At 41.6% G+C, this 22706-nt stretch overlaps 1 protein-coding gene across 1 annotated transcript; it reads left to right on the plus strand.

Annotated features, from left to right (window-relative positions):
• The first annotated feature begins 1739 nt into the window (after positions 1–1739).
• wnt9a (wingless-type MMTV integration site family, member 9A) lies at positions 1740–22680 on the plus strand. Its single transcript, XM_068701597.1, has 4 exons — positions 1740–1876; positions 14751–15010; positions 15314–15576; positions 18222–22680. The coding sequence occupies exons 1-4, from the start codon at positions 1785–1787 to the stop codon at positions 18780–18782; spliced, it is 1176 nt and encodes a 391-aa protein (XP_068557698.1). The 5' UTR covers positions 1740–1784; the 3' UTR covers positions 18783–22680.
• Positions 22681–22706: the final 26 nt, after the last annotated feature.

The raw sequence follows: 22706 nt of genomic DNA on the forward strand, positions 1-22706 counted from the left end.
CCTATTCAGTAGTGTATGATGCATTATTGACCGATGAAATCAACACAGACGTGACAATATATGGAGCATATGAGTAGACTGGTTTGGCAAGGTCGAGAGCAAAACTAAGACAGTTTGCACTATAAATCTCTCCATGATGGAAAAAGTATTACGATAATTCACTTAAGTCAAAATATCAACGCTATATTGAAAGAAGAAATCCTGCATTTAAAACCTTGCTCACTCACACTACTAACAGAAGTAGCTATTTGAGCAGAATGCACTTTAAAGTTGCTAAATTCCAAATTCAGTGCAAGGTTGAGGGATTGCCTCCACACGGCTCTCAACATGGCAACAACTGAGCCGGCGGCTAACAGCTAAAAGGTGCTTACAGCATGATCAGTGCAAACAACGCCAACAGTGCTTACAGAGCGGACAGTATTAACCTGAGGGGTAACTGTGGGGGGGGGGGATGCTTTGGCGACGATGCCGTGGGTGGGGGCAGCGTTATCAGCTGTAGAGCGGTCCAAAGTGGCGGCGATTAGCTAGCCAGTGCGGTACAGACACAGGGACTCACATGCACTAACATGCACCCTCAGCCAGACCGTCTACACATAAACAAAGCACAGAGAAGCTCAGGTTACAGCACACACACACACCTGTGGAGATTCTCTGCACAGGTAAACATAACTCCACATTTTTTTTTCCGAATTGGAATTCAGTATCGAAAATAAAAGCACTTGTTATCAAGCAAAATGTCCACCGAATAAAATGTTTAGTCTACGGTTGTAGTTGGTTCAGGTGGAATTTTAACTTTTTAAAACTGTTGGGCAGTTTAATGTATAAAAGAATGCATCATATTTTATTTGCGCATTATATGTTTTCTGTGTACCTGGAAAGTAACTCCAGCTGTCAGATGGAGTAAAAAGTAGCACACGATATTTCAAAGCATAAAGCATAATGTGCAACTCAAAAACCTACTAAATATGTCAAAACTTCAGATTGAAAGTTCATTCTTAACGATGGAAACAGTTGACAAAACCACTTTGACATAAGGTCCTCTTGTGTTAAAATTGCTCCAGTATTTGCTCCGGAGCTTTCAATCGTATCACACGCTCTTCTTCAGGAGATGCTGGCCTTTGTGGTGCGCATGTTTTGACATACAGCCCATGTCAAAACTCCTCGTGCAGTGAGAAGGCTATATCACTATAGTGAAGTACATATACTTTCCACTGCTGCAGAAAAAAAGTGCAAAGTCTGGCTACAACATCTTTTTTTTAATGTATTTTTTGAATAGGGACTTCACTTCAATACAGTTCAGTGGACTAGTATAAATTGTATCCTGCTTCTGCTGGATTATACAAATTCAGGGTTTGCCATTCTGGAAATAAACTGTCACTGAGTGATGGTAAACAAGTATTTGATCATATACAGGCCAGCTCAGACTGACCTCAGTCTGCACAAACACTGACGGTATGGTGCTTAAAACGCCCACAGAAGAGAAACTGTCATTCCAATCGTATAAATGAAGACAACTGAGTCTGTCTCAAACCTGAGAGAGAATTGTGAATCAACTCGGCACTCTGTATGCATTGCCATATTATTCTCTCTCTCTCTCTCTCTCTCTCTCTCTCTCTCTCTCTCTCTCTCTCTCTCTCTCTCTCTCTCTCCCTCCCTCTCTCTCTCTGCTGATGGGAGGAGCGCAGCGCTGCTCCTCTCTGTATAAGAAGTGTTGAACTTTCAACAAGGGATTTTACACAGCTACTCAGGAGAAACGAAATGATCTGCCCTGGAGCCGCAGCAAAATGCTGGATGGACACCTACTCCTGGGATGGTTAACGTTCACAGTTATAGTGTATCTTCTCAACTTGCCTGGACCAACCGCAGCATATTTCGGGTAAGAACAGATATGTCCATGATGCTGCTTTCATTGATTTGATTGGTTCCTGAATTACAAAGCAGGTAACAACTTTTTGTTTCTCCTTCAAAACTGACTGAAAACTTTTCTTTAACACAAGTTTATTTAGCGAGACTTCAACGAAAGTAATCTAATTATACTTGGATTCGTTGTACGAGTTGTTTTGATTGCACTGATATCTGCGGGTCAGTGAGGTGTCATTTTTGCGGCGGTTGCGCAGCGCTCAGCGGCCTCGCAGCTGGTGGCTGCGGCAGGTTGTCTGCACATGATTTGGCCTCGCTGAAGCTGCTAACAATTTAAAAAAAAAAAGAAAAGAAAAAGAGTGTGACAAGCACGGTCAGCGTGTATCTTAGCAAGCCCACGAACACAGCATCTATTATAGGTCGTTACACGCAGCCTCGGAGTAATGTTGGCCGAGGAGAGTTCACCCCATTCTTTCCCTGACAATTGAGCCAGCGCCCGCTGTAAAGTAACCCCTGGGCACGTTTGAATGGCAGGTAGCGGTCGAGTGATTATTTTGCTGAAACCCTTGTAAAATCATATCCTTAGTCGACTCAGAAAACAGCCGCGGAGCGAAAGGTGAGTGTATATGCCTCAGACTCCACAGCTGGTAACAATAAAGCAATCTGGTGGCCGAAACGTCTGCTCAGCTTGCACAGAAAATTCCCCCATCCAGCATAAACATCACACAACTCGAGCAGTTTTTTTTTTTTTTTTTTTTTTCTTTCTATTTTCTGCTGCCTCAATCAACTTTAAAACACACTTGGAACACGTGTAAGGAAATTAATCAGAAAAATTTAGCATTTCATGAATCATGTCATGTACACAATGATGTTTAATTTAGAAAGAGCACAAGGGTGTATATTTCAAAGTAAGTCATTCCCAGGGAACGCCTTGGATTTTAGGTGTAGCCCACTATGACCTCCACTTTAGAGTGCCTACTAATGCACTGAACTCCAGTTTGCCTACTCACATGACCTGCACTCTTCGTTTTTTCTTCTGTCTCAGTTACAGAAGAACATTTATCCTGCAGGGACGCCAAGGTTGTTCAAATGAGGTCAGCATGTCAGGTGGGAGGGCAGCCATGTTTCACCTGGAACTGAAGAGGTGTTTTTTTTTTTTTTTTAATCCTAAAAAGCCTCCCCAGTGACAACTGACTGATTTGGAAACTGTCGGAACAAAATGTACCAAGGTGGCATGTCATACTATGCAGAAGCACGATCTTGGTGCTTTTCTGTATCTACAAATATCGGTGTTGATGGGTGCCGTTGGTGCGCCCCTGGCCTGCTAAGAGTGCAGACGTTGCACAGAGACAAAAGGCGGTAGGCTGCGGAGTGATGACACTTAAAACCTTTCCAGCAGAGTCAAATTTATGGCAGGTATGGGTGTTGTGCAGGATCCAGGAGTGTTTGTTGATCTGAGAACTGTGGTGGTGAATCTGCAAGAGAGGACAGGAAGTGTCCTCTAAGGGCCCGTTAGACTCGTGTGTTAGACTTGTCGACCTGTTGAAGCGGGATCTACCTTCTCCTTGATAAGATATGGTGGTATAAAATATAAAAGGATTAGCAATTTTGGGAGTACTGAATCATTTTCTAGATATCAAACTGTCTGAATTAACTTGATTGTTCTGATTAACACAGATTTTCACATCTGGTTAATGTTGTCGTCTTGGGTGTTGCACCGAAGTGTTCTCATCTGAGTGATGTAAACATGCTGCGCGGCACCTGTAATAGCTCTGTGTGATGGAAATATCTCAGCCCTTCTCAGTAAAACGTCATCATCCGTAATGCACATGCACACATCGACTACATTCTCTGTCTCTGTCTTTGGTTTCAGCTCCAAAGTTGCACTGGAAGGACAAATGTAACCCTCCTCTCTGTTTCTGTCTCCCTCCTTCTAGCAGTGTCGCCCTTGGCAGGCAGCATGTATTAAGCTTGACGTGCCAAATTGGCACTCGCATCAGCCTTAATGGTCTTAATGGTAATGCATATTTACTCATTCAGTTAGCACTTGTTTTCAATTCCCTCTGTCGGTCTGTTCTCTATCTGTGGCCTGTGTAGCGCAGCGAGACATGTGGTATTGCGATACTCCAGATTTATTATTCCGCGGCCCGGTGAGGAGGGAATATGAATGAGTGTCAGTGAATGATTTAGCCCTGCAGCTGAGGAACATGAAACATAGTGAAAGAGCCTGCACAGGTGACACTGATACAAAATGTGACTGCCCCGTGGCCAACTTCCCAGAAACTCGACACCGGTGACACTCCGGCACAGTCCTGCTCGGCTTCAACTGTGGGCCACACTCGCACAAACCTGTTCAAATAAATATTCCATGAGCACGAGGCATCCTCGGGCCTCTTGAGTACTGATTTACTCAAAATAGAGGGTCAATGTTGCATACCCAATTTCCAGAGTGCGGTGGAGCGTAAGTGTAACATAAACACAATCTCTCCTGCCCATAGTCTGCGCGGCCGAGGGTGGGGTGGGATTCCTGGCGTAGTCAAGCACTCGCTTAAATTGTCATCCTTTGCCACAAGAATGTGAGCGCTCATTTTCTTCCCCCCAGCCTGTTGTGGCAGGTGCTGGTTCTGCTAAATCCGTTATCATTAGAATTTGAATCGGTGGCGTTTGCCGAGCTTTCGTTACTTGACTTAATAGGTTACAGCACCTTGATGAGATGCTGTGTAAACTGTCGGAGAGGGAAGTGTTTGCTCAGTTGACCCTGTCGGGGCTCCGAGGGCTCCCTGAGACGTCTGTCGGTTTAAATTTGAGTTTCGGTGAAAGGCATGTCATTCTGTAGTCTTGTAAACTCTGCGAGTCCTAACACTGAGTCAAGAGTTTGTTTTTATTTGGTTCATGTGCGACATATACAGGAAGGCTGCCCACAGTAATGCTGCTGGGATTTACCAATCACAGAGGCACCGCAGCATCCGGAAGAAGCAAATCTAGTGGTTGCTATTACTTGCTTTTTAATCATCCTCAAAGAATCTATCATCAGTTTGTTCCTGATGCCCTTTCAGATGGTATTATTGTTTTCAGCGCTCCATTAAGTGAGGCAGAATGCCAAAAACAACAGGATAACAAATGGGATGTGTGTAAATTTACAGAGGAGGAAGGATTTTTCAGTTTGCAGCTGTAAAAGGTTTTATCACTGTGCTGAATTAGTTCCTAGTGTGTGTCGAACAGCAGCGTGTTTTAAAGTTTAAAGTAGCCTCATTTCTTTAGCACAGCTCAGAAATATTACAAGTTGTTTTTTAAGTGGCTCCATGTAAACATTTCCTTTTGGTCCCCTCGTCTGTCTCCCTTCCCATCTTCTGGTTCGCCTGCCTCATGTGCGTGCCGGCATCCCTGCAGTGGTTTGTGGGGAGCTGCTGGGTGATTACCACTCATTAGAAGCAGCACAGTTAGTGTGGGCTCAGGCTGGCGATGGCTGGCAGACAGTGGTGGCGGGCGTCTCATTACCAGGCCTTAAGGACTGATTAGCCCTGACGTGCAGCAGGGCGGGGAGCACCGTTGATAGAGGGATTTCCCAACTTCATAGGATATCCTGTGGCTATAGCCACACCTCAAAGGGTATCACTTTTACTGTGAGCCAAGAAGATAGGATTCTCTCAGCATTGGCGCTGTGACCGTGCAGCGTGGTGAGATCACGCAAACCTGGAGGCTTAGATAACGGACCGCATGGCCTCTGAAAAGAGAGAGCTTTGTTTTCTTTACATTTCTGTTTGATACATCAGGATTTGAGCTAAGCCATGCTTAGCTTTGGGTGCTCCGCTCTACAACGTCCCCGTGGAAAGGCCTGCTACGCCTGTGGATGCCACAGGGTGGTGCAGCGCCTTCCGAGAGCGCAGGATGGTCCTCAATCAGCACTTTGTAACCTTTTTGAGTAACAGTAGGAGAGTGGGAAATGAAATGTGAAAACATCAAATGCAAAGGCAGCCAAGTTTGTGTAAAAAAAAACAAAAAAACAACAAAAATACTTCTACATATGCTTAGTTGTGGTCAACTTGCATGACACGTTCAAAGTTTCTTTCAACTTCAGTTTACAGAGCAAAAAATCCCCTTTGCAGAGAATGTGATGTCTTCTCTAAACTAAGTAATGCGCAGCGTTACTGTTTGTTTAACAGGTTGAATTATCAAGAATTACAGAGTGGTACACACCTTGTTATTGAATAGGTTTCAGTGGTATTTGTAGTGGGTTGTTATGGGGCTCGTACTGTATAATAACATGGTTCCCATGAATATCTTTGAAGATTACATGGTTTGGTAAAGCTTTTGAAATGTGTTTGGCTTCCTCACATCCTAAAAACTTACAGTTCTGGTGTCATCAGCGTGCCGAGCAGACCGCAGCCAAGACATATTTGATTTTAAGGACTGTCCCACCAGTCAGCTGTGCACTTCATTGGTGGGAAGTCAGAAGATATGGGAAAGAAACTCCCGTTGAAGGAAACTGTTGTTGGTAATGCATGATGATCTTTGCAGATGGAGCTGGAGACATGGGCAATTTGCAAAACAGGAAAGCTAATATAGGCTCAAGATACTTTTAGTGGTCAGACATTGATGAGATGATGCTAGTTAGTGTGACCGCTATGTCCTGTGTTTTCCATCCTTGACCACAGGCGTTTTCGCTGCCTGGTTTGTGGGGATATACGAGACATGGCACTTCACATGAGTGCCAAGATTAGCAGATTGACAAACCCTCACTTAAGGCTTTGGTCTTCTAAAGAATAACTGTGCGTTTCTCATGTCTAACTCTGTTGTTTTTAGTCAATGTTGTCAGTTTTAAAACGTGGCTTTCCGCAGCAGCCAAAATGAAATCCTGGTTTTGAATCTCATGCACCTGCAAAGATGAATACTTTCATAAAGGATGAAAGAAAGTTGACCGTACATTTTCAATAACTGCAGGGCTAGACTTTTACTGCACTTAATCAGGACGTTCATCTTGCGTAAACACAATCCTATAGAAGCCTGACCTGACATGCACTGAGATGCTCCACTCAAACGTGTGTGTGTGTGTGTGTGTGTGTGTGTGTGTGTGTGTGTGTGTGTGTGTGTGTGTGTGTGTGTGTGTGTGTGTGTGTGTGTGTGTGTGTGTGTGTGTGTGTGTGTGTGTGTGTGTGTTTGCCAAATGGGTGTTATTATATAGACTAAGGTTTGCTTCAAAGGGCATATTTATCCATAAAGCCTGAGTATTAGTTTGAGAATGGACACAGTCAGAAGTACACTGACATGAATGGGCCTAGGCATGGCAGACGATCGACGCTGCGATTAACCTTGAAGTACTTTTGTTTCTCATTGAAAATGGCTCATTTGCATGACTTTCAACTGGTTGCTGCTGCTTTAATCATCAGTCAAATGTCAAGAGTCAAACTTTTTCCCTCAGGCAATAAATGAGCTGTGTGTACATGCACAGAAACTCATGCTACTGGGGAATATTGCCCAGGAGAGGCCAATTAACAACACTTTCCGTCTTTAACTTTGAAATTACTGTCAGTACACAAGCTTCAATTTTGCAGATTAAAAAAAAAACCTTTTCATTTTGCATTTGGGTTCTGCAGGACTTTCAGGAAAAAAACCAACTTATCTTTCAGTAGTAAAAGTAAATAACCGTGAATGAACTTAGCCACTTGTAGTTACCGAGGCATGAGTGATTGTTTTGTTTTGAATTTTGCGGTTTGACTTTGCATGCTTGGTTTATTCACAGGAGTGCTTTTGCCCAGTGTAACGGGAACGAACAAACCTGAGATCTCCAGTCTCCGCACACTTTTAAATATCTGCTTTACAGTTTTTAGCCGGTTTTGCTCTCTCACCAAATTACCATAGTCTGGGTCTTGTGTCTACACGTGCGAATCAGTGAGAGCCGAGAACAGTATGTGTGCCTGAACGTGTTTGGTGCGTCGGTGCGCTGGTACAGGGCTGCTCTGTGCCATGGTGTAGGCTAGAACAGGGGAGTCATGCGGACACTGCTGCATGCCCAATCTGTGCCAGTCACACAGTGACTATAACTGAGCTGCTGACCTTAGAAGCCTTGAGTTCTCACATAGCAGTTAAACCTCTTACCATGCCCCACACTCCCATTCCCAAACCCAGGTCCTGTAGTCCTACTTCTCAGCTACTAGTGCTCGCATTCACGGATTAAAAAATTAGTGCTGAACAGTGACTTTCCCCTTTTTTCTTTTTTCTTTTTTTTTTTTACGAATTGAAAGAAATAATATATTTCTGCTTTTATGCGGAAAAAACTGAGTGAAAATATGCATCATGTCATTCACATTTAAAATATCAAAAGGGTACATGCACAGGAACTCGACCCAATCAGCCAATTAGGGGGAGTAGCCTGATGCAGCCTATGTTGGTTGTATATGACCAGAAGGGACAGCAGATGATATAACATTGGGTCATATCCTGTTAAGTCATACAAGATAGCGGACTTTCCCCTCTCACATTGGAAATGGCAGTGCTGGTAGACGTCGCATGACATCCCCACAATGCAGAAAGGCTCATTACTCAACTAATAATGACTTGCAAAGTCCCAGGCCAGTACCACTTTGTTTTCAAAGTCGTTTTGTCATGTTACTGTACTGTGTCAGCCACAGCTTGTTAGGAGTAGTCACAATACCCAGTGCTTTCAACCAGTGACTAATCTTATCTTAGCCTCATACGTAATCGTTTACTCTTTCCCCTATTTCTGGCTTTAATGACTCGGGGGAAAGAACGGTGTCACTATGGCTGTTGGGGAGAAAATATCGGAGTTCAATGCAGGATTTTGTCTCTTATAAACGTTTTAGAGGCGGACAATAGCCTGGAGACTCCCTTTACCAGAGAGTCATTCGACACTGATTCATGGTTTCTTCAATTATTCACGTTTAAGCTGTGGAGCACACTGTCAGCTATAGTTGGAGTGGGCCAGAGGGAAAACACCACACAAACTCACATTCCTACAACCTCTGGCATGGCCTGGCGTGATACACCAGATGGGACTTGGGCAGGGTGGTCTGAAGTTCATCCAACATTTCTGAGAAAAGAACACACTTTTTCCCCCCCAAAAAGGAGCATTTTAAACACTGAAGGCATGGAGGAAAAAGTGAACGAGAGAAAAGGAGATCAGCACTGGCGAGTTTAAATTTCTACAGAAAGCCAATGTTTGATTTCTAAGAAAAAAACGTACAGATTGCTATCAGGTGAGCATGGTACTTTGTCTTCATGACAGCTGAACTGTTCCAGGACACATGTTCATGTCTGTCATTGTCTTGTGTAGGTTACGTTCAGAGACAGCAGTGGTTTTGTCTACAGGAGGCTTTGTTTTGAGCCAACAGCTGGGCGGAATGATTGGCATTCGTTTAGAGTAATTGCCCAGTGGGAATAGGGTAAGTTCGGAAAAAGGGAAAAAGGAGGAGAAGGAGGAGGGGGGTAAGTTGTGATCTAGGAGACACCAGACCACACAACCTGCAAGTCCAGGCTGATGGAGAAGCTGTGGCTTTTGTGCTTTTTCTGCCTGGGCGCGTTCAGCCACGACTGACTCTTGTCGGTGTTGACTTAAGGTAGTAAGTGCCTGTATGCATGTGCACATGCACGCATGCACACACGTGTAACGTTATATGGTAACTAAACGTAGCCAGCAACTATTTGAGGAGTGAAGATGATGAACAAACAATAGCTTATCTCCAAATTTGAAAAACAATACTGTACCAGAAATACGTTTGCTTTGGTAACATGCGGTATTTTCAGCAGTTGAAGCACCAATGAGAGCCTGTCTTTTTTTTAAAATCTATTGATCGTGACATTATTGTAAGTATTGGAATTACAAAACGTGAATGTCTGCAGAAGTTACTCAAATCTCTGATCTAAACAGGACAGCAACGACAGCCCGACCGATAAACTTATGAGAGTTGAAATTAAAAAGAAAGTGATATATTGGCCAATAACCATTTTTGAAGGCAGAACAGTAAAACAGCTTTGCTAAGGATTCCATGTTTTTTTTTTTCATTTTACAGTTGAATAATAAACTCAGTACTCTCTGTTGGACAACAGAAGTAATAGTGACACCGTTTCTAAATGACCTCAGACATTTCGGTACTTCAGTTTCTTTTGTTTTCTTGTGAGCTAAAGTTGGCTGATATATAATCTCGTTTGATGCTCCAGCTGTGATTATTTTTTTTTTATGACCAATTAACTCATTTACTTTTTAGGTGAGGAGATCTTTATAAAATGTGGAAAAATAGGGAAAAACTTGATATTCTTTGTCCAAACGAGAGTCCAAACCCAAAGATGCTGACTTTACAACGATAAAAAACAGAGCAGGAAATGTTCACATCTTTAAAAGCTGTAACCAGCGATGGTTAGATTGTTTGACGAATTGTTTTAGCATCTGATATTTGTAAAGTTTGCTGTTTTGCTCTAGCCTCCTGAGTTTAATCAATACCACATGGACTTAGCCGCCTTGGTTTACATATGGAGTATTTGAATAACACCAGCAGTTACAAAGCTATGTGTGTTTGTAGCCTACACACAGAGCACGCAAATCAACTAGGCCAAGAAATTTAAGGTAAGAGAAAAAATATGTTTGCCACTATCTAAGAGTTTAGGTATTATTACACCTCCTTAACTATTTACATACCAAACCAGTGAAGAAAGAGCTGAATTACCAGCTGAGGGTCACTTCCAGGCCTGTAATGTAAAGACGGCGAGAGAGAGCGATGATGGCGAAGTTTAGTGCTAGTCAATGATTTCCTCGAGGGATCGACTCTGAGGCTCCACGGTGTGAAACGAGCCGCTTTCACTGAACCCGCTGCATTGGAAAATGTATATAAAGTAAATGTCACGGGCGATGGGAGGTGCTGACAGGTAGAGAGAAAGGACTAAACAAACTCCGGTGTTACCAAGTGAAAGACAGTGGAGGAGGAGCAGCGTGAGAGTTGGTCAGTGATGTCTGCGAGGAGTGTGTAGAGGCAAGTGTGTGACTGGAAAAAGCAAAGCTGAGCAAACATCAGCAAGAATCCCACCTCACGTTGGATAATAATGACTTTTATATGTTGGTGTTATATTCCACGTGTAATTGGTGTTGCTGTGCCAACACCTCAAACAAAAACACCTACAGAAAATGGTCCATGATGTGAAAACACAGTTACATGTTTCATATGCAATGTTGCGGAGACACTGTGTGGGTCCCTGAGCTTCACTCTTTAAATGTGTGTTGTGATAAGCAACTGTATTCTACATTTGTCTCTACCTTCAAAGGCACCCCTTTATAAAGCTTTTATAAGTTGTAATCTTAAGCTTCATTAATGGTAATAGATCATTCATTAGTGCTTTATAGAACAGTTATGAGATTAACACATTTTGGGTTGCAAGGTTGTGATTTTGTATTTATGTTGTAAATGTTCAGCTGATAAGGTTATCTGATTAATTGAATAGTCAATCAACAGACAATTAATCCTGTTTTTTGATCTATTAATGAAAAAAAAAAAAGATCTGCAGATTCATCAATGGATGAAAATTATCATGTGAGGCAGCCCTAAAATTTTAGCAATTCATTTATTAATGATTTGTTGATAAATGGATTTGGTCCAGATCTAATAAAGCCTTTTGACAACTAAAGCTTTAGTAAATTAATAAAACCATACAATTTATAAACCCTTTTATAGTGCAGCATTTGGAAGTGGTTTTTCAATATGTTATAGAATAACTGAGTTGAGATGACATGTTGTGTTCGTTGTTATGGGAAAAACACAATTAATTTCATTTTGGCCGAATATTTGAAGTTCCGATTTGTAATGAATTTTTCTGATTTAGCCACTGATCTGTTTTCCAACTCTCTTTTCCTCTAAGTGAGTTGAATGAGTTCATTCCTCAAAATATCAAAAAAGTGCATCCAGTAAAAGATGACAGATAAAAAGGAATCAGTTTACATCTGTGATACTATTTGACTGTGTTCTGGTCTGCCACTGAGTGGAAACACACACACACACACACACACACACACACACACACACACACACACACACACACACACACACACACACACACACACACACACACACACACACACACACACACACACACACACACGAGCGAGCCTCGGCCAGTAGCTTCTCCTCTGGAGGCGTAAAGTGTTTCTCCCCTCCGCACTTTGCCTCCCGGCTGTCTTTGTAACTAGCTAGAAATATGCCTCTGTGTAAAAAAAAAAAAAAAAAAAAAAAAAAAGCCACAGAGACAGTAGCGCTGAGATCAGTGTCATGTCTTCTTTGGCCTCCCTCCAGCTCCGCTCGGACCATCTTTTTGTCTCAGACAGCCGGACGTCACACAGACAGTTGAGGCCTGTCACTCTAACGGTCTCTTGTTTTGGCAGACATGTGGACCTTTGTAAAGATCTGACGCTGATACATGTTTCTCTGCGTGCCTTACCGAGGAAAGTGCACGTCGTCTTATTGATATTGAGTAAATTCAGACCAACATTTGTTGGTTGGAGCTCTTTGCTAAGCCATATATTGTACAAATTCCAATGCGTATTTGCTTATCTTTTAAGTTGCAGGCATGTGCAGCAGTAAACTGCTTCCTGGTGTGGTGTCAGTATAAAACATGTCTTGAATTCACATGATTTTTAATTCCCCACTGTTTTTTCAAATGGACTTAGGTACTCCACGTGGCGCCGTCTATCAATCCCTGACTGCTTGCCATAGAAATGTTGTGGAACGGTTGTCAGCCATAGGTAACATACCGGGTTAGCTGGATTTGTTTGTTTTGGCACTTTGAATATGTTTCCTTGGCATTGTTAGCATAGTGTACTCTAACAAAACATGAGAGAAATAAGAGGAAGATGTTATTCCCAGCGAGACAGTTCTCCTGCGTTGTGTATGCTTACCTCAAACCATGCATTTTTTTACACTCTAAGTGTGTTGCGAGAGCAATCTCCGTCAAGACCCAGCTTGCCAGGTTTCCATTTGAAAATCCATAGCTGTCAGACAAGTTAAGGAAAGGCAAACACACTTTGTAAAAAGGAAACCATTTCACCCAATCTGAAAGCAAATCCTGATGTCTCCTTTTTGATTTGACTGTTCTGATTTTCAACCAAAAACGTGAATGCATCGTAAAGACAATATCGTATAGCATGTGTGAACTATTAAGTCCATTGGTATGAAACTCAGACTCGAGGGGAAACATTTCAGTCAGTTATTGGACTTATTAAAACAAATCTCTTGTTGAAGAACTCCTGTGACCTTCTGCTAGAGGCTGAAGTGATTGTGAGCGGTGACAGAATCCTCTCTGAAAAACAGCAATGAAGTCAGAAATGTAAGTAATGAAGATCACCGATCAACACTTCTGCTCTATTAACGAAACCAAAGCAGACATCCAGCAGGTGCTCTGCACCGTTACGAAAATACTTTAGAGTCATTTCTTTTACGCTGCTTGGCTGAATCCAAAAACAATGTGTTTCCCATTTGCTGTGGTTACTCTTCAGTCTTATAGTTGGACTTCTTTTATTTCATTTGGCTGTATGTACACTTTTTACATGCAAGAAGGGATGGACAACAAGTCTTTATTCCTGATTTAATAATGCTGTGATAAATGTTATGGACTATCAGTTACGACATTCATTTGCAAAACTTGGTTCTTCAATCCTTGTTTTTGGTCAGTTTTTACAAAGAAAATGCACCACTTCTTTCTACTTGAACGCAAAAAGTTGGAGTCCCGCTTTTTATTAGTTCATCATTGGGCGAGGTGTCAATCGGTGCACAAAAGTGTCTCCAAAATGTCTCATGTCCATCCCCAAAGGCACGTTGGCCAGAAGACTTGTGGTTTTGTGAGTTCTGTAAATCCAGTTATTCTTCAGTTTCACTTTAAGGGTGTAAAGGAGGCCAGAAATTCCACATAATGAACAACCACGGAGCCAATCCTGTCAGTTGGTGTGACCAAAATGGTCACAGGCTGACAGTCATGTCCCCTGTGTGTGTTTATGAAAGTAATGCTCTGCTCTCCCCATCACAACCTCAGAACGCTGGTCGTCGGTTTTGCCAGCTATGTGGCAGTCCTCGCTTTGTGTGTTTTATATACGCTTCCCTTAAATAAACCGACGAAAGGAGTGCAAGTCTACCACATGTTCTCCATACCATGTTTAGAACTGAAACTTCTGCTTGTATTTCAAATGGATCGCAGCTTTACGGTCCTGAATGCCGGACTTTTGTTACAGAGCTTCTATAATGAGAGTGTAAATCCTGCTGTGTGATCATGTTGAAATGTACAACGCTGCTGTGAGTGACAGACAACCCCCCCCCTCAGGATATGATATAAATATTAAACCAAGTCTCCGCTGGCTACTGTTTCACATGCATGTGGTATGACTGTCAAGTTCACTGCATGCCATTGTTTAAAACATGTCCCCATACCAGTTGGGCACTTTATTACTTCGACAAATTATAATCTCAATCTGAAATTCTCGATACTGTGGGCAGTGAGCTGCTGGTGCTGTGACTTTATTAGTGTGTGAGGTCTAAAAACGGGGACAAAACGGTGTCGGGAACTTCTTATGAAAAGAAAGAACTCTTCCACCTCTGCAGAGAATTTGCTCTATACACAGACACGCCTGTGCTGGAGGTTGATCTCAATCTCCAGCAAATGTTGAATTCCCCTGAACATTAACCACTGAACAGCTGAATTCATTTGAACATTAACCAAACTTTTGAGCATTATATGCCCCAGCTGTGCTTCCTGTGCTGTTTATGTAGTATATCTTTGCAACTTATTGTTTGTCCAGGAAGGTCAGCATCCTGCGCTTTATTGGAACCGTTTTATCAAGATGAATCCACTCTCTGTGCAGGGTTTTTAACTGACCTGAGTGTGTCTGTGATCTCTCCGTCTAGGTTGACAGGTAATGAACCGTTGTCTATCCTGCCACTGAACTCTCTACCGGAGGAGAACGTGGGCAGGGCCCACTACAAGCTGTGCGACCGGCTGAAACTGGAAAAGAAGCAGCGCAGGATGTGCAGACGAGACCCGGGCGTGGCGGAGACCCTGAGAGAGGCCATCACCATGAGCGCCCTAGAATGCCAGTACCAATTCCGCTTTGAGAGGTGGAACTGCACCTTAGAGGGGCGCCACCGAGCCAACATTCTAAAGAGAGGTATTTGTTTTTTTGTTTCAAAGAAGCAATATATGACATCCAGATCATTAATATAGCGGCAAACAAGCATTATCTAGTGGAGCTATGTATACCTGGGCAGAGAAAGTTGAGAGCCGTTGAGAGTCAATCAAGCTGCTTCCAATTGCTACGATATTGCACACTAATGATGACAACTGAAACAGTTCTTTAAATGAAAAATATAATTAAAAGAGCACTTTGATAGATTGATAGTGCACAAAACTCTTTTGAACCTGCTTTAACTTCCCACCTCTCATTTGTCACTTTTCAATGTGCTTATTCCAGGATTTAAAGAGACAGCCTTCTTGTACGCCATCTCCTCGGCCGGCCTGACCCATGCGATGGCCAAAGCTTGCAGCGCAGGACGCATGGAGCGCTGCACGTGTGACGAGGCCCCGGACCTGGAGAACCGCAAGGCGTGGCAGTGGGGAGGCTGCGGAGACAACCTCAAATACGCAAACAAGTTTGTCAAGGACTTCCTGGGCAAACGCTCCAACAAGGACCTGCGTGCACGCGTGGACATGCACAACACAAATGTGGGCATGAAGGTAAGAGTGAGGAGATGGCGATGGTTTATTAATGGGGCGCTTGACGGATATTGTGCATCAAAGTAATTTTAATAATAATGGGAAGTACTACTCGGCCTGTGAAAACAGTTATGACAAATTATGACATAACTTTCACTTAAAGCTGCTCTAATAGATATTTTAATATCCTCAATGGATCCATTTTTTTTTTTTTTGTTTAATCTGAAAGGGGTCACTCATAAAAGCAAAACCAGAGACTAAAAGTCAGAATCTCGGCCTCTGCCAGATTGAGTTTGACAGTTCTTGCTTTAATCCATCTCTTGAGTCCCAAAACTTAATGGAAGTGCAATACATCATTTTTGGAATAGCCCTTTAAGTTGCCTTCTCTATTCACTCCTTCATAATTATCATAGTTTGTCTGTGACTTTGACAGAAACAGTATTTTACCAGCTCATAATTTGACTCAAACATTAAACCGTGACTTATCAGGGATGTTAAACTTAAGGGAGGTTCATTCGAAAGAAAGAAATATTATAGCAGTATCTGTCATGTTAATTTGCCTTTTATTAAAGTAATAATTTCAAGAATTTGAAAGCAAAAAAACACACCCATGAGGCCAACCAGGACACACTCATCAAGAATGAATGAGGTCAGAGTTCATTTGGAGTCACAGACAGTATTCAAACAGAAATGTTGGCTGCTCTCTTGAATCAGTTAAGTAAAACTGTGATAATATAATACAGGCTGAGTGCTGTGGAAATATATATATATATATATATATATATATATATATATATATATATATATATATATATATATATATATATATATATATATATATATATATATATATATATATATATATACACAAACAGCAACATGAAGTGCCAAGTCATTGCGCCTTATCCCGGATATACTGTTCTACTTTATCTTTGGTTTTGCTGTGAAATGCTGCAGTTTAAACATTACAGCGCTGGTAAATGACTGCTGTCCAAAACAAAACACACTGTCCAAATATATGGTTAGAATGACCAAAGTGGAATTGAATACGGCCGCAAGACAAGGACTTTGATAGTTATTCATGGGGCATTTTGGTAGATTGAAATTACTGAAAAAAAGAGTATCATGTATCTCCAAGAAAACTGGAAAAAAAACTAAAGTGATTAAAGTAATTGCCGCTGTACATTTGGTGAAATATGAAAGTGCTCATTAGTCAATATTTGGTTTTCTCTCTCGGATTAGATAGGCATCATCTCACATTTGTGCTCTGGCACAATTCAGTGACTGTTTGTGGTTAGCAAATATTGGTTTTTCATCTTGGAAGCGTTTTTAATGGTAAAATAAAAAAAGAGGGACTGGTCTTAATCCGTCAGGCCAAAGCAATCTTAATGTCTGGAATACGTTTCTTTCACTCGGCTTTTCTCATTCTGTAGTCATTTTCATCTTGCTTTCAAAATGAATTATAGCTGAAGCACACTTCCTAAATGTTCACAGACACAAAACTCTCCCAAAAGACCAATGCAGGCTCTTCCTTTTCAGCTTGGCTCTCCGCAATCCAATCTCACAGGAGATTTCATTTGTGATAAAAGATTTACAACATTGTTTTTGCTCTTTTTTTTGTGATTTTCACATGTAGTGAGGTAAACCGCAGTTGTTCGGGATGAATTCCCACACGGAGGACGGAGCTGGAATGTGCTAGCCTCTGCATCCCCCCGACATTTAAAAGCTGACCTATCAAAATTTTCTTGACCTGCTGGTGTGATGAATATGCGCTTCCTGTTCCCCGATCTCTTTCACAGTCTGAGAAAAGAACTGTAGATGCTATCCAAACTCGAGGACAATATGTTATTGTCATTGATTTTCGCACACACACTGCTTTTACTTTGTGGTTGATGCTGAAGTAAACTTTGGCTGACTGCGAAAAAGGTCAAGTAGCAATAAAATAACGCGTTTGTGGTCACTTTTGCTGACGATCTCCATGTTTCACTTGCAATTATACGATTTTATATAGAGACTGTCTTAACTATTCTTTTTCCCTCATGCATGACTTATTATCTGGATAATAAGTCAAGGACATAATTACTACACTAGAAGATTGGGTTCATCAACTCTAAGTTTAGTAAACACATTGAGAGGAGCGCCCAGCATCTACATACAAGTCTCTACTTTACAAAGTCTGAATAGGATAGTCTGTTTGAGAGTACTTCTCTTCGCAATATCTTTCCCTCACTTATTGTGATAACAGTTATGGCCTTTGATCAAAATGTCATCCGTGGTTATCATGAAAAAATCAATCTTCCCACCAGCCAATATTCTTTTGCTCTTTTTTTCGCAAGCTTAGACAAAGTGCAATATTGTTCTCCTTCTGAATTATGTTAATTATAGTTCACATGCAATATGTGAAGCCTCTGTTTTCCCCCTTTTTATTGTGGTATCAAAGAGACCAGTGATTTTTTTTTTTTTTTTTTTTCTAATTTGCTGTGGTGTCTTTACATTCCTCTCAAACCACTGCTCTCCACCCTCAGCGTCTAATTGTGAGCATATTTGGGTAATTTGGCTCTTTGAAATGCTGCTTACTAAACAAAGGCTCATTAAATGACATAGCTTTCATCACATTCCTTCAATATTACGTGGCAGTTAACAGTATTTCATTGTCTCTGAACCAGGTAATCAAGGCCGGAGTGGAGACCACTTGCAAATGCCACGGCGTCTCCGGCTCCTGCACCGTCCAGACCTGCTGGAGGCAGCTCCTGCCCTTCCACGAGATCGGCAAGCAGCTGAAGCAGCGCTACGAGACCTCCATTAAGGTCGGCAGCTCCACCAATGAGGCCACGGGGGAGGGAGAGATCTCCACGGGCCGGAGCCAGCAACAGCAGCAGCAGCAGCAGCAGCAGCAGCAACAACAACAACAACAGCAGCAACAACAGCAACAGCAGCAACAGCAACAGCAGCCCCTGCCCGGCCTGAACGATCAGATCCCTCGCACTATGGACTTGCTCCACATCGAGGACTCGCCCAGTTTCTGTAGACCCAGCAAGTACTCGTCAGGCACGGCGGCCCGGAAGTGCTACAAGGACAAGAACTGCGACGCTATCTGCTGCGGGCGAGGCCATAACACTCAAAGCAGGGAGGTGACCCGGCCCTGCCAGTGCCAGGTGCGCTGGTGCTGCTACGTCGAATGCAAGCAGTGCACACAGAGAGAGGAGGTCTACACCTGCAAAGGGTAAACCAGTGACCTGTCGGCCCCTACGATCAGTGGAGCAAGTGAAAGATGGTGGTGTTGAAGAGGAGTGGCTGTTTTGTTCTCAAACAAGGTTCTGCTTCCACTGTCGGAACAGTGTTCCGCAAACAAAAGAGGAGCGAGCCGATGGAGAAGCAATAAGCACTTTGAGGGATTTCTGTGGGTTGGGCTTCAGAGGTCCTGTGGCCCCCACCGTGTCTGGAGTTTGCAGATAAAAAAAAACCAAAAAAAAAAAACCTTCTCAGACAACTGGGAAAACATCTCAAGCTTCTTTTTTTTTAAATCACAGCTTTGCCTTGAAGAGAGAAGCTTTTATTTTCCCAAATCCAATATCATATTTTCACAAAAAAATCAGAGACTAGCGTCCAGCTAATGAGGATCAAACACATGGACAGGAACACCATCAGACTGGATTCTGGGGTCAAAGTGTGTGTGTGTGTGTGTGTGTCTGTGTCTGTGTGTGTGTGTGTGTGTGTGTGTGTGTGTGTGTGTGTGTGTGTGTGTGTGTGTGTGTGTGTGTGTGTGTGTGTGTGTGTGTTGGTCATTCTTTGTGTTTTTGTGAGCACGTGATAGATAGTGTGTGGGGGGGGGGGGGGGTTCGAATGACGACTTTTATGGCAATGAAAACCATATTCAGAGACTGCTTAACAAAAAAAAAAAAAAAAAAAAAAGACAGGGTGTAAGATTTACTTTACACGCACATATTTACACTCACACACATTGTGTGTTTGCATATGTATATAAATAAATTCAGTTATATTGTAATGATATTATACAAGCCACTTATCTAACTATGTTAAAACAAACCACTAACCACACAAATGTTTTGTTGTTTGTGTGCTCTCGCTCGTTTTTCTTCTTGATTCATGTTGACAAGGCCCTTTGGAAAGCAGCACACTTGCGTCCGTCGTCTTGCTGTGGATAATTTATAGATCCTTTGGGACTACTCCTTCACAGGGAGAAAAAAAAAAAATCCTTTTTTTTTCTTTCTTTCTTTTTGTTGGTATTAATATAATATGAAGCTGTTAGTAAATGCATTAACAGAAAATAACTAAACCAGTCAGTTTAGGCTATTCTCGGCCTTGAGCGAACCAGTGTTCAGGGAATAACTTAAACCACTATAACTATTTGGATAAAATAGGAGAGAAATAGTGCAAATACAAGTAATATCCAAGTGGAGGTCCACATGTGACTCACATCAGACATTTGTTTGAGCTCTGCAGAGCTTAAATCTTTTTCTTTTTAAGTTTGTTTAACTTTTAATACTTTGAAGTTGTAAAGAAAACTGTGGAGAACTGGAGGAATGTAGCCCCCTACCATTTCACATCCTTCTTTCCTCTTCAGCTGCCACGATTTGATTGAGCCATATTCAACACATGTAGACATGTACAGTGGGAGCTGCATCGGTCAGTCCAAACAGTATGGGGCAACTGAGGCGGAAATCTAACTTGACGTGTCTGCAGAATTGCTCGAGTGAAGATGAATGTGCACGTCTCATAGCTAATGTAAACATATTTTATAAGACTAACATTTGTGTAATGTTCGGCAAATTGATGTCTAAATGCAAATATTGGGGTTTTGCAAATCAGGTCTCTTCATTCAGACGTCAGTGAAATTGTTATAATACATGGGTTAATTTGCTTTTTCAGATCGTTGAAGTGACACCGTTGACACAATGCAGCATACTGAACCCTGCCATGCAACTACAGTGACGGTTTTAAAGGAACAGTTTGATGTTTTGGGAAATACTCTTATTCACTTCCTTGAGTTAGATTACTGATACTGCTCTCATGTTTAAGGCTACAGTCATCAAGATCTGTTTATCATAAAGTCTGGAAACCTAAAATATGACTAACCAGTGAACTTTAGGGATGCTGGTAGGCCGATTTTGTTTCCTGTTTCCTGTCTCTATGCTAGGCTAAGCTAACTGGCTTCCTGCTGTAGGTTCATATTGATTTGACATATATGAGAGTGGTATTGATCTTCTCATCGAACTATCAGCAAGAAAGTGAATAAGCGTACTTGTCAATCTAACATGTCAAACCATTGCTTTAAGACACAATGAAATCAAAGGTTTAATTTTATGAGAAATGTCTCTGAACACACAAACAATGCAGACAATATTATGTCATTGTATTCTCAGCACTTAGCCTCTGGGAACATTATGTTATATACTATAAGTTATGACTTGTTTTAGATGGGTGTGAATTAACTACTGAGTGAGGGACCCAGCTTTGTATTATAGCACCATTCACGCACTGAAGCCCAAAAGCCCTTTAAAGTATTTTAAGATCTGTATTTATAGATACAGTGCAGTTCAGATTTTTGTTTCTTTAAAAAAAAAAAAAAAAAAAAAATTGTAAATAGCAAAGGTTTCTTCTCCTGTGGTATAGAGACAAAAGTGAGGCACATGTTCAACTCTCACAAGCAACTGTAACATAAATTGGTAGCATTAGGAATGTTCGGCTGAGACGTTTGTGGAAACGGCACACAGCTGCTGCAACAAGATGGTTACAGATTGTAATCGGCGATGCAGCACCATTGCCAAACATCCCTAACGGTGGCTCTTACCTTTTAACAGATGGTTTAGTCTGTAAAGATGATTATCACAAGATTTTAAATTAAAGCACCGTCCTCGACAGCAGTATCGTGCTGCCTCTTATGGCTTATTTGCCCGGAGGAGATGAATTCCTAGCATTTTGATATGAGGAGGCATGCCAAATAAAGACTGGTCAAAACATATACATAGAACTTTGCACGCTACACGGAAACCATAATAGCTATGCGGAGACCTGAAGCACAAATGCCAGCTTCCCACAACCTTCGTGTGTGTGTGTGTGTGTGTGTGTGTGTGTGTACGTTCACCACACACACTCCTCGGCCCAAACACGCTGAGGTTCTCTACCATTGAGCAGATTCAAATCAGGCATGACAGGAATACCAAATGCACACCGAGTGCATTTTTGTTTGTTTATAGATTGTACATAGACCTACAAATTTCTCCCGAGAAAGGAGCATGATGCAGCAGCCAATTGGTTTTTAGACGTCACAGTCGTCCATATTCTCAAATCCAAAACTCTGCACTGTTTAGTCGTCAGTGGATCATGTACAAAATTCTGTTTTGTAGAAAAAAAATTAAAAGATAAATTATTTTTAAATATATTATGAGCATGTGTTTAGTGTAAATAACGTCAAAGTCTAAATTGATTTTATATCCTGTATTTTTTACTCTGTTTTTCTTTAGGGTGTTTGTTCCTTTTTGGGGTGGAGGCTTCGAGAAGCAGTGTATACTTTCAGCATATTTCATGTCATATCTCATCATTCTCGGTTATCTAAGCACTAACAAATCCTAACAAATTTAGAATCAACTCACCTTTAGCGGTCTTTTATTCATGCGCACGATCAAGACACGTTTTTTGAGAGTATTCAAACAAAATCACAGTCATCAACAATATTTTTTTATAGGATTTGATCTGTTTGTATAATCGACTATTTTTGTGAAAAGACTTTGTAACGTTGGTTATCTCCATACGATGCAGTATAAACACATGATTGCATCAGCGTAGACTAGTTTATACTCACCTTTTGGATCACTTTACATGTACTTGTACTTTTTGTTAGGATTTGTGCTGTGCTTGTAAAACAAAGATAAAACACATCAACCATGTATTGCCCTTTGTGATGATACTACACCAGCAAAGCTTTGTCCATGTTCACGTATTCATGTCTTATGGGAACCCTAAATTATTTTCCTCTACCTCATGTGTATAGCTTGTAGGTATAAACAGATCACAAATGACTGGTAAGAATGTATTTAAGTTATTTAACATCTTTGTATAACAAAGGCGAAAGAAATCTGAAATAATAAATGAATTTTTAAATTATTTCATGTGTGGTTTCATTCTTCAGT

The sequence above is a fragment of the Cebidichthys violaceus genome, unplaced genomic scaffold (assembly GCF_023349555.1).
Source record: "Cebidichthys violaceus isolate CVI_PGR_0920_01 unplaced genomic scaffold, fCebVio1.0.p SCAF_8, whole genome shotgun sequence".
In the NCBI taxonomy this organism is placed as follows: domain Eukaryota; kingdom Metazoa; phylum Chordata; class Actinopteri; order Perciformes; family Stichaeidae; genus Cebidichthys; species Cebidichthys violaceus.